This window comes from Ranitomeya imitator, chromosome 6 (assembly GCF_032444005.1).
Source record: "Ranitomeya imitator isolate aRanImi1 chromosome 6, aRanImi1.pri, whole genome shotgun sequence".
In the NCBI taxonomy this organism is placed as follows: domain Eukaryota; kingdom Metazoa; phylum Chordata; class Amphibia; order Anura; family Dendrobatidae; genus Ranitomeya; species Ranitomeya imitator.
In genome coordinates, this window is record NC_091287.1 from 561,549,512 (window position 1) to 561,564,270 (window position 14,759).

The window sequence follows — 14,759 nt, forward strand, 5'->3', positions numbered from 1 at the left end:
CCAGAGCTGCATTCACAATGCTTCCATTACATCCTGTATAATACAGCAACCACATGCAGAGCTCAATTCATATTCCTAGTCATGCTTCACTCACATCCAGAGCTGCATTCACAATGCTTCCATTACATCCTGTATAATACAGCAACCACATGCAGAGCTCAATTCATATTCCTAGTCATGCTTCACTCACATCCAAAGCTGCACTCACAATGCTTCCATTACATCCTGTATAATACAGCAACCACATGCAGAGCTCAATTCATATTCCTAGTCATGCTTCACTCACATCCGGAGCTGCACTCACAATGCTTTCATTACATCCTGTATAATACAGCAACCACGTGCAGAGCTCAATTCATATTCCTAGTCATGCTTCAAGCACATCCAGAGCTGCATTCACAATGCTTTCATTACATCCTGTATAATACAGCAACCACATGCAGAGCTCAGTTTATATTCCTAGTCATGCTTCACTCACATCCAGAGCTGCACTCGCAATGCTTCCATTACATCCTGTATAATACAGCAACCACGTGCAGAGCTCAGTTCATATTCCTAGTCATGCTTCACTCACATCCAGAGCTGCACTCGCAATGCTTCCATTACATCCTGTATAATACAGCAACCACATGCAGAGCTCAATTCATATTCCTAGTCATGCTTCACTCACATCCAGAGCTGCACTCGCAATGCTTCCATTACATCCTGTATAATACAGCAACCACATGCAGAGCTCAATTCATATTCCTAGTCATGCTTCACTCACATCCAGAGCTGCACTCACAATGCTTCCATTACATCCTGTATAATACAGCAACCACATGCAGAGCTCAGTTCATATTCCTAGTCATGCTTCACTCACATCCAGAGCTGCACTCACAATGCTTCCATTACATCCTGTATAATACAGCAACCACATGCAGAGCTCAATTCATATTCCTAGTCATGCTTCAAGCACATCCAGAGCTGCACTCGCAATGCTTCCATTACATCCTGTATAATACAGCAACCACATCCAGAGCTGCATTCGCAATGCTTCCATTACATCCTGTATAATACAGCAACCACATGCAGAGCTCAATTCATATTCCTAGTCATGCTTCAAGCACATCCAGAGCTGCATTCACAGATTTCCTGTTATATACCATGATGTACTTCAGTAATACCCGGAGCTGCAGTCACAATTCTGCTGTTACATCCAGCATAATGCTTCAGTCTCATCCAGAGCTGCATTCACAATGCTTCCGTTACATCCCGTATAATACAGCAACCACATACAGAGCTCAGTTCATATTCCTTCTCATACTCCAAGCACATCCAGAGCTGCATTCACAGTTTTTCCTTCACACATTGTCTTGCACTCCATTCTGATCCAGAACTGCATTAACCGTTATGCTCTTGCAGTCACATCCAGAGCTGCATTAATAGTTTTTCCAGTACATCTATTCTTGTAGACGATAGAATCTGGGTGTTCCTATACATAACATAGGATGTCACAGCAGTAGTCTGAATTCAGCTCTTGGTGTGACAAGTATATAGGCAATATGTAAGAGCGGAATTGTGAATACAGCTCTGGATGTCAGTGTGTGTGTATATTATATGCGGTCATGCTGTAATGATTTTTTGCTGGAGGTGATGAGAGCTGCCGTGTGTACGGGAGATGATGGGAGTTATGTTCTCGGTGCACTCTGTGGTGCTGATGTGGCGCCTCCTGGTGGTCACACTTTTGTTCTTGCTCCCCCAGTTCCTGACTTATCTGTTCTCCAAAGAGAATTCCATTATGGATTCCAAGTGCGAGAGCGTGACGGCGGAGGAGATGGGCCGCCCTCTGTCCCAGTACTGGATCTCCTCCTCACATAACACGTAAGGCCGACCCCATGGAAGAAACGCTTCTCATGTGCATGTGTGATGGCGGCCACAGACCTGACACAGGTGCAGGCTCGTCTCAGTGTAACAGTGCCCGGGGCCCTTGGTAATGATTTTATTTTTATGGTTCTTCTTGGTGTCTTCATTCACCATGTTTTAAGGCCCTGAGCTGCGAGCTTTTACGCTACAACATAGGCCTTTTTTTTTATAACTAATTACTGTGCCAGGCCAGTTTGCTCCCATAGAAAACTGGCACAGAGGCCACGAATATTAGAGAGATGGGCACAAATGGTTAATGAATGTGTCCTAATGTCTGTTAGAAAGTTCCAGAACTTTTCCGGGACATCTGTGGTTGTCAGTGCTCCGCCCCTTTTTTCACTTCCTGTCTTTACCGCACACATAAGTAGGGGGACGGGCATAGAGACTCCTCCCCCTGATGCCTTCTCATGCCTTTCTCCGCTGTATCTCTCGCAGGTATCTGACGGGCGATCAGTTCTCCAGCGAGTCGTCCTTAGAGGCGTACTCCCGCTGCCTCCGCATGGGCTGTCGCTGCATCGAGTGTAAGTATCGTATCCACCTGGTATGGTGACAACGCGACGTTACGACGGCAGCATCTCCACTAATAAGGTTGTATACTAGGTGGTGACGCCGACGTGGAGGCCGCCATGCTTGTTGGTAGGAAAAGTGAGATCAATCTACAGACAGCTACACCCTTATAAGTGCAGTATATATTATATATTCATATAGTAGATATGTATACAGTGTCGCTGCTACAGGAGGATTTTCCTGACATTTTTTTGTCCGAAAACAGCTGACAACACAGCAAAGGATCTCATTGTGGAAAGTTGTCAGTCAGGAGAAGGGACAAAAACATTTCCAAGGCGTAAGCTGAACCATGGGGACTGAAGACGTCATCGAGAAGTGGCTTAAATTTAACACAACAGTGACATTACCTAGAACCGAACTTCACTCAAAAATTGTTAAAAATTGAAGAAAGAAAATTGGTCTGGGAGGCTGCAAGAGGCCGACAGAAGCATTAAAGGAGCTGCAGAAATGTGTGGCCAGTCCTGGTTGTGTCCTGTATGTGACCACAATCTCCCATATTCTTCATATGTCCAGCCTGTGTTGTCTGGGGGAGAAACTGAAGGCTCTCCTTACATATAAAACATCCAAGCCTCGTTTTGTTGTACCAAAACCCATAATTTTTGTATTTTACCAAAACATAATTCTGCAAAAAGTCCAAGGAGAATATGTTACATCTGATGAGACCAAGGAGGTTTTATTTTTTTTTACCATAATTCCAAAAGGTGCAAAGTCGACACTGCAGATCACCAGAAGATCACAATTCCTACAGTGAGACATGGTGGGGACAGTATTGGGTGCTGGGTCTGTTTTAGTCGAGGGGGAGGGAATTATGGACAGAACAAATACACTGAAAAGTAAAAGGGTAACAATGATTTGACCTTCTGACTTTCAATCTCCATATCTTACCATCCACTACTGCTCCGATCCTGAGACTATCAATATTCTGTAGACAATCATCTTGGCTGTCTCATACATACAGGTGCTTCTCACAAAATTAGAATATCTTCCAAAAGTTAATTTATTTCAGTTCTTCCGATATAAAAAGTAAAACTTATATATTATATGAAGTCATTACACACAGAGTGATCTATTTCACTTGTTTATTTCTGTTAATGTTGATGATCATGGCTTACAGCCAATGAAAACCCAAAAGTCATTATCTCAATAAATTAGAATACTTGAAAAATTATTGTAAAATCTGAAATGTTGTCCTACTGAAATGTATGTTCAGGAAATGCGCTCAATACTTGGTCGCGGCTCCTTTTGCATCAATTACTGCATCAATGCGGTGTGGCATGAAGACGATCAGCTTGTGGCACTGCTGAGGGGTTATGGAAGCCCAGGTTGCTTTGATATCAGCCTTCAGCTCGTCTGCATTGTTGGGTCTGGTGTCTCTCATCTTCCTCTTGACAATACTCCATAGATTCTCTATGGGGTTAAGGTCAGGCGAGTTTGCTGCTAATCAAGCCCAGTGATACTGTTGTTTGTGCACCAGGTATTGGTACTTTTGGCGGTGTGGAAAGGGGCCAAGTCCACTGGAGAATGACATTTCCATCTCCAAACAGCTTGTCGGCAGAGGGAAGCATGAAGTGCTCTAAAATGTCCTGGTAGACGGCTGCGCTGACTTTGGTCTTGATAAAACCCAGTGGACCTACATCAGCAGATGACATGGCTCCCCAAACCATCACTGATTGTGGAGACTTCACACTAGACCTCCAGCAGCTTGGATTGTGTCCTCTCCACTCTTCCTCCAGACTCTGGGACCTTGATCTCCAAATGAAATGCAAAATTTACTTCGATCTGAAAACAACACCTTGGACCACTGACAACAGTCCAGTTCTTTTCCTCCTTGGCCCAGGTAAGACGCTTCTGGCGTTCTCTATTGGCCATGAGTGGCCTTACACAAGGAATGTGACACTTGTAGCCCATGTCTTGGAGACGTCTGTGTGTGGTGAAGCAATGACCCCAGCAGCAGTCCGCTCCTTGTGAATCTCCCCCACATTACTGAGTGGCCTTTTTTTAACAATCCTTTCCAGGCTGCGGTTATCCCGGTTGCTTGTGCACCTTTTTCTAGCACACTTTCTCCTTCCACTCCACTTTCCATTAATATTCTTGGATGCAGCACTCTGTGAACAGCCGGCTTCTTTACCAATGACCTTTTGTGACTTCCCCTCCTTGTGGAGCGTGTCAGTGACGCCTTCTGGACATTGTCAGGTCAGCAGTCTTCCCCATGATTGTAGATCTACTGGAACAGACTAAGGAACCTTTATAAACACTTAGGAGCCTTTACAGGTGTTTATTGTTTATTCTAATTTATTGAGATAATGACTTTTGGGTTTTCATTGGCTGTAAGCCATAATCATCAACATTAACAGAAATATACACGTGAAATTGATCACTCTGTAATGACTCTATATAATATATGAGATTCACTTTTTATATTGAAGAACTGAAATAAATTCACTTTTTGATGATATTCTAATTTTGTGACAAGCTCCTGTATATTTGACTTGCAGCTATTTAGCATGTGATTGGTTATGCAGATTCTCGTCATGTCGCTGCATTATTGTTATTGTTTTGCTCCTTTGGTGGAAACAATCTTTTTCTTCTGGAATACTTAAAACTACAACCTGTTCTCACCTTCCCTAATAGCTCAGTGTGTAATTAGGTTTATTCCCAAGTGAAAGATCACTGGTTGGAATCGAGGAGCAGACATGAAGAAGATTTCCCAAGGAAAGAGAAATGGCATCGTCCAGCTCATCGATAGCTGTCTGTCGGCCAAGAAAATTGCCAAACTGCATCATGCGAGCGCCACGACAGATGGAAGAATACGAAATCCATACATCCATCTATTCAGAAGCCTAAAGGTGGACGTCCCGGAAAAATATCAGTCACCAAGTCGGCTTATCACAAAGTCTATTAGTTGTGGCTGACAAACATGACGGTAGAGGAGGCTTGTAAGCTTCATAAGGCCGGAGGCACACTGACCGTATGAAACATCGCTCCGAGCCTCCCTGCCGAGAGTCCCACGAGTGTCATGAGAGAACAATCTGATTTTTCACAACTAGCATCCGATTGCAATGCTATTTTAACTTGAGCTTTTACATACAGCAGTTCTCTGTCATTTACACATCGTTTTCAAAGGAAATATTCTTCAAAACACTCATATACAGTACAGACCAAAAGTTTGGACACACCTTCTCATTTAAAGATTTTTCTGTATTTTCATGACTATGAAAATTGTACATTCACGCTGAAGGCATCAAAACTATGAATTAACACATGTGGAATTATATACTTAACAAAAAAGTGTGAAACAACTGAAAATATGTCTTATATTCTAGGTTCTTCAAAGTAGCCACCTTTTGCTTTGATGACTGCTTTGCACACTCTTGGCATTCTCTTGATGAGCTGCAAGAGGTAGTCACCGGGAATGGTTTTCACTTCACAGGTGTGCCCTGTCAGGTTTAATAAGTGGGATTTCTTGCCGTATAAATGGGGTTGGGACCATCAGTTGTGTTGAGCAGAAGTCTGGTGGATACACAGCTGATTGTCCTACTGAATAGACTGTTAGAATTTGTATTATGGCAAGAAAAAAGCAGCTAAGTAAAGAAAAACGAGTGGCCATCATTACTTTAAGAAATGAAGGTCAGTCAGTCCGAAAAATTGGGAAAACTTTGAAAGTGTCCCCAAGTGCAGTGGCAAAAACCATCAAGCGCTACAAAGAAACTGGCTAACATGAGGACCGCCCCAGGAAAGGAAGACCAAGAGTCACCTCTGCTTCTGAGGATAAGTTTATCCGAGTCACCAGCCTCAGAAATCGCAGGTTAACAGCAGCTCAGATTAGAGATCAGGTCAATGCCACACAGAGTTCTAGCAGCAGACACATCTCTACAACAACTGTTAAGAGGAGACTTTGTGCAGCAGGCCTTCATGGTAAAATAGCTGCTAGGAAACCACTGCTAAGGACAGGCAACAAGCAGAAGAGACTTGCAGAAGAGAACACAAGGAATGGACATTAGACCAGTGGAAATCTGTGCTTTGGTCTGATGAGTCCAAATTTGAGATCTTTGGTTCCAACCGTGTCTTTGTGCGACGCAGAAAAGGTGAACGGTTGGACTCTACATGCCTGGTTCCCACCGTAAAGCATGGAGGAGGAGGTGTGATGGTGTGGGGGGGCTTTGCTGGTGACACTGTTGGGGATTTATTCAAAATTGAAGGCATACTGAACCAGCATGGCTGCCACAGCATCTTGCAGCGGCATGCTATTCCATCCGGTTTGCGTTTAGTTGGACCATCATTTATTTTTCAACAGGACAATGACCCCAAACACACCTCCAGGCTGTGTAAGGGCTATTTGACCAAGAAGCAGAGTGATGGGGGGCTACGCCAGATGACCTGGCCTCCACAGTCACCAGGCCTGAACCCAATCGAGATGATTGGGGTGAGCTGGACCGCAGAGTGAAGGCAAAAGGGCCAACAAGTGCTAAGCATCTCTGGGAACTCCTTCAAGATTGTTGGAAGACCATTCCCGGTGACTACCTCTTGAAGCTCATCAAGAGAATGCCAAGAGTGTGCAAAGCAGTCATCAAAGCAAAAGGTGGCTACTTTGAAGAACCGAGAATATAAGACATAATTTCAGTTGTTTCACACTTTTTTGTTAAGTATATAATTCCACATGTGTTAATTCATAGTTTTGATGCTTTCAGTGTGAATGTACAATTTTCATAGTCATGAAAATACAGAAAAATCTTTAAATGAGGTGTGTCCAAACTTTTGCTCTGTACTGTATATTTTATACAGTATGTGTGTGTATATATATATATATAGTGTGTATAGATTTGTACAGTATGTGTATATATTATATGGTATGTATAGATTTGTACAGTATGTGTATATATTATATGGTATGTATAGATTTGTACAGTATGTGTATATATTATATGGTATGTATAGATTTGTACAGTATGTGTATATATTATATGGTATGTATAGATTTGTACAGTATGTGTATATATTATATGGTATGTATAGATTTGTACAGTATGTGTGGGTATATAGTATATACTATGAATATATTTGTACAGTGCATGTGTACATATAGTATGTATATTTTCTACTGATTTTCCGCTGATTGGATCCTCTGCGATCAGCAGTAAGTGCTCAGTTTTCCTGCAGCGCCTCCACAGGAGAAGTGAAGTATTACACCATTATTGAACCCAATCATGCGCTGGGTCCTCTGGAGGAAGAGGCGCTGCTACAAAACGTATTTATTGGTAACTATGTATCTGTTATTTTTGATTAACCAGTGGATTGCTGGGACGGGCCAGACGACCTGCCGATCATCTACCACGGTCACACCCTGACATCCAAGATCAAGTTCCTGGACGTGCTACACACCATTAAGGAGAACGCCTTCGTGACGTCAGAGTAAGACCTGTGTGATTGTGGCGTGTGGCGCTGCGGGCCCTGTGCATGTCCGGGGGTCACAGTTCAGCTTTGGTGCTGCAGGTACCCGGTCATCCTGTCCATAGAGGACCACTGCAGCGTCATGCAGCAGAGGAACATGGCCTTCTACTTCAAGAAGGTCTTTGGGGACATGCTGCTCACCAAACCGGTGGACATAAACGCCGACGAGCTGCCTTCTCCTAATCAGCTGAAGAAGAAGATCCTGATTAAGGTAAGGCGCGGGCGCGCCCTGGGGCGACGTTACCCACCGCGGGTGCCGTCTCTCACCAACCTGCCTTTCTCCTCAGCACAAGAAGCTGGTGGAAGGAAACCTTTATGAGGAGGTGTCCACGGCCAGCTACTCCGAGAACGACATCAGCAACTCCATCAAGAATGGCATCCTGTACCTTGAGGACCCCATAGATCACGTAGGTGGCCCGGGGGAGCGGGGAGAGCGACCACTTATCACCGCTCGGGATGTCGCTCAACTGTCCTAGAATGGCAGATCTTTACCGCTTGAGGTGGTCGCCAACCATCACCCCCATCATCACACTCTTAACCCCTCCATTGCCACTTTCTCCCCGCAGACTTGGAGTCCACATTACTTTGTTCTCACAAGCAACAAGATCTACTACTCAGAGGAGACGTCGCGGTACCAGTCTAACGAGGACGAGGAGGAGTCCGAGCCCAAAGAGGTAACGAAAGACTCCTCCGTACTTTATGGCCACCGCTGGTCTCCATTGCAGCCTTCAGATGGCACATAAAGCCATCCAAGTCCTGCTCACACAGCCGACGACTCGATGCAATGTGTCAGTAAGCACACTGTAACACATGCTCAGCTGTGTGAGCAGGACTAGGCCAGGAGGAGGACTAGGCCCCTGCAGTGTCACATGGATTTGCAAACAGCGGCCATTGCCCTCTATCGCATTGACCTCGCACCAGTCGCCGATGATGTCATACACCAACCACCTGGTGTGATGTCATCATGGCTCACCGGATGGGATGGACCTCATATACACATAGAGATGTGGTGTGGATAGTGCCCCCTAGTGTCAGTATGATGCACATCAACTCACAGGTATGAAAGGAAAAATGTGCCCGCATCAAAAAATAGAAAAAAATGCAAAATGACTCACACGAGACAAGTCACATGTTAGCTGCCCACGTGTGCGCCCAGACGTGGGGACACACGAGTCCCAGAAGTCTTCTTTGCACTTGTATTTCTGAGTTTGGACGCTGGCCGAGTCTTCTGTTCTATAACTATCAGCTGATGTTTTGTCTGGTGGGGACGCCGGACCATTAATCGAGCGTCCCGCTGCTGCCTAAATCACCAGAAGACAGGATTCCCAGCACCTGTGACCTATAGCACCTCTGCACAGGGCCACAGAGCCGATGACGAAATAACTGCAATTGTATTTATATTCAGGAAATGAATAATAACGAGCTGCACTTCAGCGAGAAGTGGTTCCACGGAAAGTTGGGCGGTGGGCGTGATGGACGCCATATTGCCGAGAAACTGCTCCATGAATATTGCACAGAGACAGGAGGCAAGGACGGCACGTTCCTAGTGCGAGAGAGCGAGACCTTTGTGGGCGACTACACGCTGTCATTCTGGTGAGTTTTCTGTGTGTAATGAGTAGAGATGAGCGAATTTGATCGGGTCAGGGCTTATTCGGCCAGCTATGGCGCTTACCGAATAAGCTGCAGAAGGAATCCGGATACCTGGAGCGCTCCGGCTGACCAGCTGTTCAGCTCCGCAGCTGCATGTGTTGTGACTGTGTGACATGCATGGAGAGCCCAGCAAACAGGCTGTGACACAGCCGCAACACATGCAGCAGCTGATCAGCCGGAGCGATCCAGGAAGCCGGGTTCCCTCTGCAACTTCGTCTGTAAGCGCTATAGCAGGCCGAATAAACACTGACACAATCAAATTTGCTCATCTCTAGCAGTGATCTCCTTCTAGTGGTGGATGTATAAATCTGTATGTAGTGAACTCTTTTATTATAAAAATACAAAACTTACAATCAATATATAGCAAAAATCTAAACCCCAGCAAAAGCAACTGTCCGAGTCCAACATTACCCCCCCAGTCCAAAGCAAAGTCCGAGTCCAGCATAACTGCCCCCAGTCAAAGCAACCCCGCAAAAGAAAACAAACTGCCTTATTCTTTCTCAGAGAAGCTTCCTCCATCTTTCCTTCTTATGTTGTTTTCTGTCCTTTACTCGTCTTTTCACTTTTTAATTCCTCCAGATCTCCTCCTCCCCAGGTTACCTCACCCAAGGAGAGAAGAAACATTTTATTAATACACGCACATACACACTTCATACCAAACCTGACGAAGAAAACTCTGCTCCATCGCCCAAAAAGAAACACTATAGCCACCTGGCTTAAACACATCTATCTAAATCACACAATTTTTTTTATTTTTTTTTAATTTATTTTATTTTTTTGTTTCATTTTTTTTTTAACACAGCAAATACAACTATAAACAACCTACCACCAAACCGCCCCCCCCCCCCCACACACAATACAAAAATAATCTCACCGAGGAGCTCATAACCTCTTGCTTACAAGACAGGTGCATTAACCCTGTAAGCCACAGGATCATCACCTCACCTTACAATACAATGCTACATAACTCTCTATATACAACACTTACCCAGAGCCAGGATTGGTGCCTGTAAGCCCTATATCAGTAATTCACTTCTGCAAAACAAAAATCTGATAGTGAAAAGCCCCAGCCCGCCACCGGGAAACCGGAGATGACAGGCTTCTACCCTGGCAATCCTTACTCTACCAGCCGACCCTACCTGTCTAGACATCTGCCCCTATTTATCTACCTACCTTTCCCTGTCTCTCCCTGCCTGACCCTACTACCCTACCTAACTCACCGCGTGCCTACCTAACTGTCCCTGGGCTGTCCCTAACTATCTACCTGTCCCTACTGTCCCTATCTACCTGTCCCTATCAGTTACCTGCTTATCTAAGCCCTAGGTACATTAAATGAGAACCCTCTCCAGAGAAGAGAGGCCCTCGCTGCACCTAGCCTGTCATACTCCAGAGAGCGCACCTTCACCAGGGCACCCAGAATGTTCCTAACAACCTCGTCCCGGGGGAGGATTTTCTGCTGAGTTGACACTAAGCACCGTGTGTTCCACGTGTAAAACCTGACGACTAAACTGACTAGAAATAAAGTGCCCCGATCTCGGCCACCCAGGGATCCGAATGCCCCATACGCCCACTCCGCATAGGAAAGGTGTGCCAGCCGAGGCCAGCCTATGGAAGCACCCACCCTGTTGTAGACCCCTGTATTAAAAGGACACTGAAGGAGGAAGTGCTCCATGCTTTCCAGCGTGTCGCAACACCCCTCACGGGGACAACCCCGATCATCGGAGTTCCTACACTTCAGGTTGTCCCTTACGTACAGTTTCCCATGGAAGCAGCGCCAAGCCAAGTCCCAAAACTTCAAGGGGACCCGTGTGGAATTCAATAACCTCAGCCCACCCTCCAGATCCCGACTTGGGCAATCTTTGAGCACCAGAGGCTTCTGGAAATGGGTCAACAGGACCCTCCTGTCAAGCAATTTCCTCGACATGGTCCTGATCTCCCACATTCCCAGACCCCACCGGCGGATCACCTTCAGAACTGGGGTAGTATAAGCCTTGAGATGCCCATGCGGTGTGCGCAGGTCCTTTACTTGCCCTCCTGTCTCCCATTCCTGGAAGAAGGGTCGAAGCCATCCCCTGCAGGAGAATACCCACGGAGGAGCCCTCTCTGACCAGAGGTTGGCGATGTTAGTCTTGACAAAAGTGTTTATTAGAAACGCCACTAGGTTGACCATACCCAACCCTCCTAGTCTTCTTGTGCGATATGTGACCTCCCGCTTGACTAGGTTCAGCCTATTTCCCCATAACATCTGGAAAAACAGGCTGTAGACCCGTGTCCAGAGCAGCTCTGACAACATGCAGACACTGCCCAGGTATATTAACAAGGGTAGCAAAAACCCTTAACCAGGCTAACCCTTTCCCTCAGGGTCAAAGACCAACCCTTCCATTGGTCCACCTTCTTGGCGGCGATCTTGAGTCTGCCCTCCCAATTTTGCTGGGGGTAGCCCCCAGGGCCAAATTCGATGCCTAGGATTTTTGCCGATGCCTGGGGCTCTGGAAGAGTGTCCGGGAGACCAAAACTAGGGTCTCCCCCTCCCAGCCAGAGACTCTCACACTTTTCCTGATTAATTCTGGACCCAGAAGCCTCCGAGTAGCGATCAACCTCAGACATGACCCACTCCGCCTCCTCACCCGAGGACACGAAAAGGGAGACATCATCGGCATACGCTACCACCCTCAGAGTGGCTTCCGGGGCCACCTGGTCCATCCTGACTCCCGCCAATGGCCCACGCTCAATCCTCCTTAAATGGGGATCTATCGCGAACACGTATAACAGCGGGCTCAATGGACAGCCCTGGCAGACCCCAGACCCAACCTCAAAAGGGCGGCCAGACCAACCATTCACGAGCGGGAAAGTCTCTGCCCCTGCGTACAAGATCTTTAGCCAATTTACAAACCCCCCAGGCAGACCGTACCTCAGAAGGACGGACCACAGGTAATCGTGGTTAACCCCATCAAAAGCCTTCGCCTGGTCTAAAGACAGCAAGTACCCCTTCCAGTGACCTGCCCTGCCCTGCTCCACTGCGCCTCGGACACTGAGCACAGCACTAAACGTACTGCGGCCTGGAACAGAGCAGTGCTGGGCCCCCGAAAGGAGCCGGGGTGCAAACTTCACCAGTCGATTGAACAGCCCTTTGCCAGAACCTTCCGGTCCGTATTGAGAAGCGCCATGGGACGCCAATTCTCAATACGGGACGGGTCCTTACCCTTTGACAGGATAATCAGGGCAGACTGCCTCATTGACCGGGAAAGAGCGCCCAAGGAGAGACACTCGTTAAACACCTCAGTCAAGAGAGGGACCAAGGAGTCCCTAAAGGTCTTATAAAACTCGGATGTTAAGCCATCCGGACCTGGCGATTTCTTAGGCCGAAGCCAATCAATGGCCAGTCGCACTTCCTCTTCCCTGAGGTGTGAGTAGAAAGATCTGATCACCTCCAGGATCCCTGATTTGGATCTTTTCAGGGAACCCGTATCGTCGACCAAACCTGTCACCACCTTACAACTCACTGACATCTTACAGTTTCTGTAGGGGTCAGGCGAGCGGTACCTCCCGAAATCCCTCTCAAAAACCAAAGATGTGTGCCTATCGTAGTGACACCTCTTGAGTAAAGACTTCACTCTGGAGATCTCCTCACGGTCACCTCCAGCCGAGACGAGATGTTCGAGTTTCCTCCTCAGTTCCTGACACAGGCGGTACCTGCTCAAGCTCCTGAGGCTCGAAAGCTGGCGGAAGAAACTCGCAACCCGATCTTTGAACATCTCCCACCACTCTGACTTATCGCTACAGAGATCCAAAAGCGGTACCTGGCTCTGAAGAAAGTCCTCAAAGGATTGTCTTATCTCTGCTTCTTCCAAGAGGGACGAATTCAGCTTCCATAGTCCCCTTCCCAACCGGCTCCTGTGGGGCCCTAGTGCCCCAATCCTTCGGCACTGCCGCCGCTGCACCTCTGCGAGTACTCCGCTCACCTCCGGGAGGAGACACCGCAGTGGCCCTTGCCTCAGCCTTAGGGGCTTTGCAGCCCTCCTGGGTCTTCCTGAGCTCCACCATGTTCTGGGCCTTGCCGGATCTGGTGACCCTCTTTACCGGTAGCAATGAGCTCCCACCCCTCGCCGGCTTAGACCGAGGGGTGGGAGACGGGGACTCAGCCCCACAGTCCATCCACTACACCCCTCTCTTTCCTGGGTCAGAGAGGGGGGGAATTCCTGGGTGTAAAAAAAAACTGGTGACTCTCCCAGAGCACACAAACCAGCACCTTCCTCCACAGACTACAAGCTCCTAGTGGTGGCTGTGTAAATCTATATGTAGTGAGCTCCCCCTAGTGGTGGCTGTATAAATCTATATGTAGTGAGCTCCCTCTAGTGGTGGCTATATAAATCTGTATGCAGTGAGCTCCCCCTAGTGGTGGCTGTATAAATCTGTATGTAGTGAGCTCCCTCTAGTGGTGGCTGTATAAATCTGTATGTAGTGAGCTCCCCCTAGTGGTGGCTGTGTAAATCTATATGTAGTGAGCTCCCCCTAGTGGTGGCTGTGTAAATCTATATGTAGTGAGCTCCCCCTAGTGGTGGCTGTATAAATCTGTATGTAGTGAGCTCCCCCTAGTGGTGGCTGTGTAAATCTATATGTAGTGAGCTCCCCCTAGTGGTGGCTGTATAAATCTATATGTAGTGAGCTCCCTCTAGTGGTGGCTATATAAATCTGTATGCAGTGAGCTCCCCCTAGTGGTGGCTATATAAATCTGTATGCAGTGAGCTCCCCCTAGTGGTGGCTATATAAATCTGTATGTAGTGAGCTCCCTCTAGTGGTGGCTTTATCAATCTGAAAATATATTTTCAGGGCATAGATTCACAACTAAGATCTAATGATAATTAAAGGGGTATGAGATGTCTCCCATATTTTTAGGGTATCCAAAGAAATGCTGCACTCTTTTCCTCTTTGTCTCTTCCAGGCGGTCCAGCCGTGTCCAGCACTGCCGCATTCATTCCAGACAGGAGGCCGGCACCACCAAATTCTACCTGACCGACAACCTGGTGTTTGACAGTCTGTACGGCCTGATCTGCCACTACCGGGAGGTGCCGCTGCGCTGCAATGAGTTTGAGATGCGACTGACAGATCCGGTGCCCCAGCCCAATGCTCATGAGAGCAAAGAGTAAGTGACTGCCCCCCCCCCCCGCCATGTATCTAATCTCATCATG

The 14,759-nt window shown here is 47.0% G+C and overlaps 1 protein-coding gene across 2 annotated transcripts in view; it reads left to right on the forward strand.

Annotated features, from left to right (window-relative positions):
• The window catches only part of LOC138643184 (1-phosphatidylinositol 4,5-bisphosphate phosphodiesterase gamma-1-like), a 180,166-nt gene that overhangs the window by 131,505 nt on the left and 33,902 nt on the right, over nucleotides 1-14,759 (forward strand). For both annotated transcript variants that reach the window (XM_069732017.1, XM_069732016.1), the window contains exons 10-17: nucleotides 1,745-1,863; nucleotides 2,341-2,426; nucleotides 7,761-7,881; nucleotides 7,963-8,131; nucleotides 8,208-8,327; nucleotides 8,487-8,594; nucleotides 9,326-9,513; nucleotides 14,513-14,713. In XM_069732017.1, coding sequence (XP_069588118.1) covers nucleotides 1,745-1,863; nucleotides 2,341-2,426; nucleotides 7,761-7,881; nucleotides 7,963-8,131; nucleotides 8,208-8,327; nucleotides 8,487-8,594; nucleotides 9,326-9,513; nucleotides 14,513-14,713 — 1,112 coding nt within the window. The remainder of the gene's footprint in view (nucleotides 1-1,744; nucleotides 1,864-2,340; nucleotides 2,427-7,760; nucleotides 7,882-7,962; nucleotides 8,132-8,207; nucleotides 8,328-8,486; nucleotides 8,595-9,325; nucleotides 9,514-14,512; nucleotides 14,714-14,759) is intronic.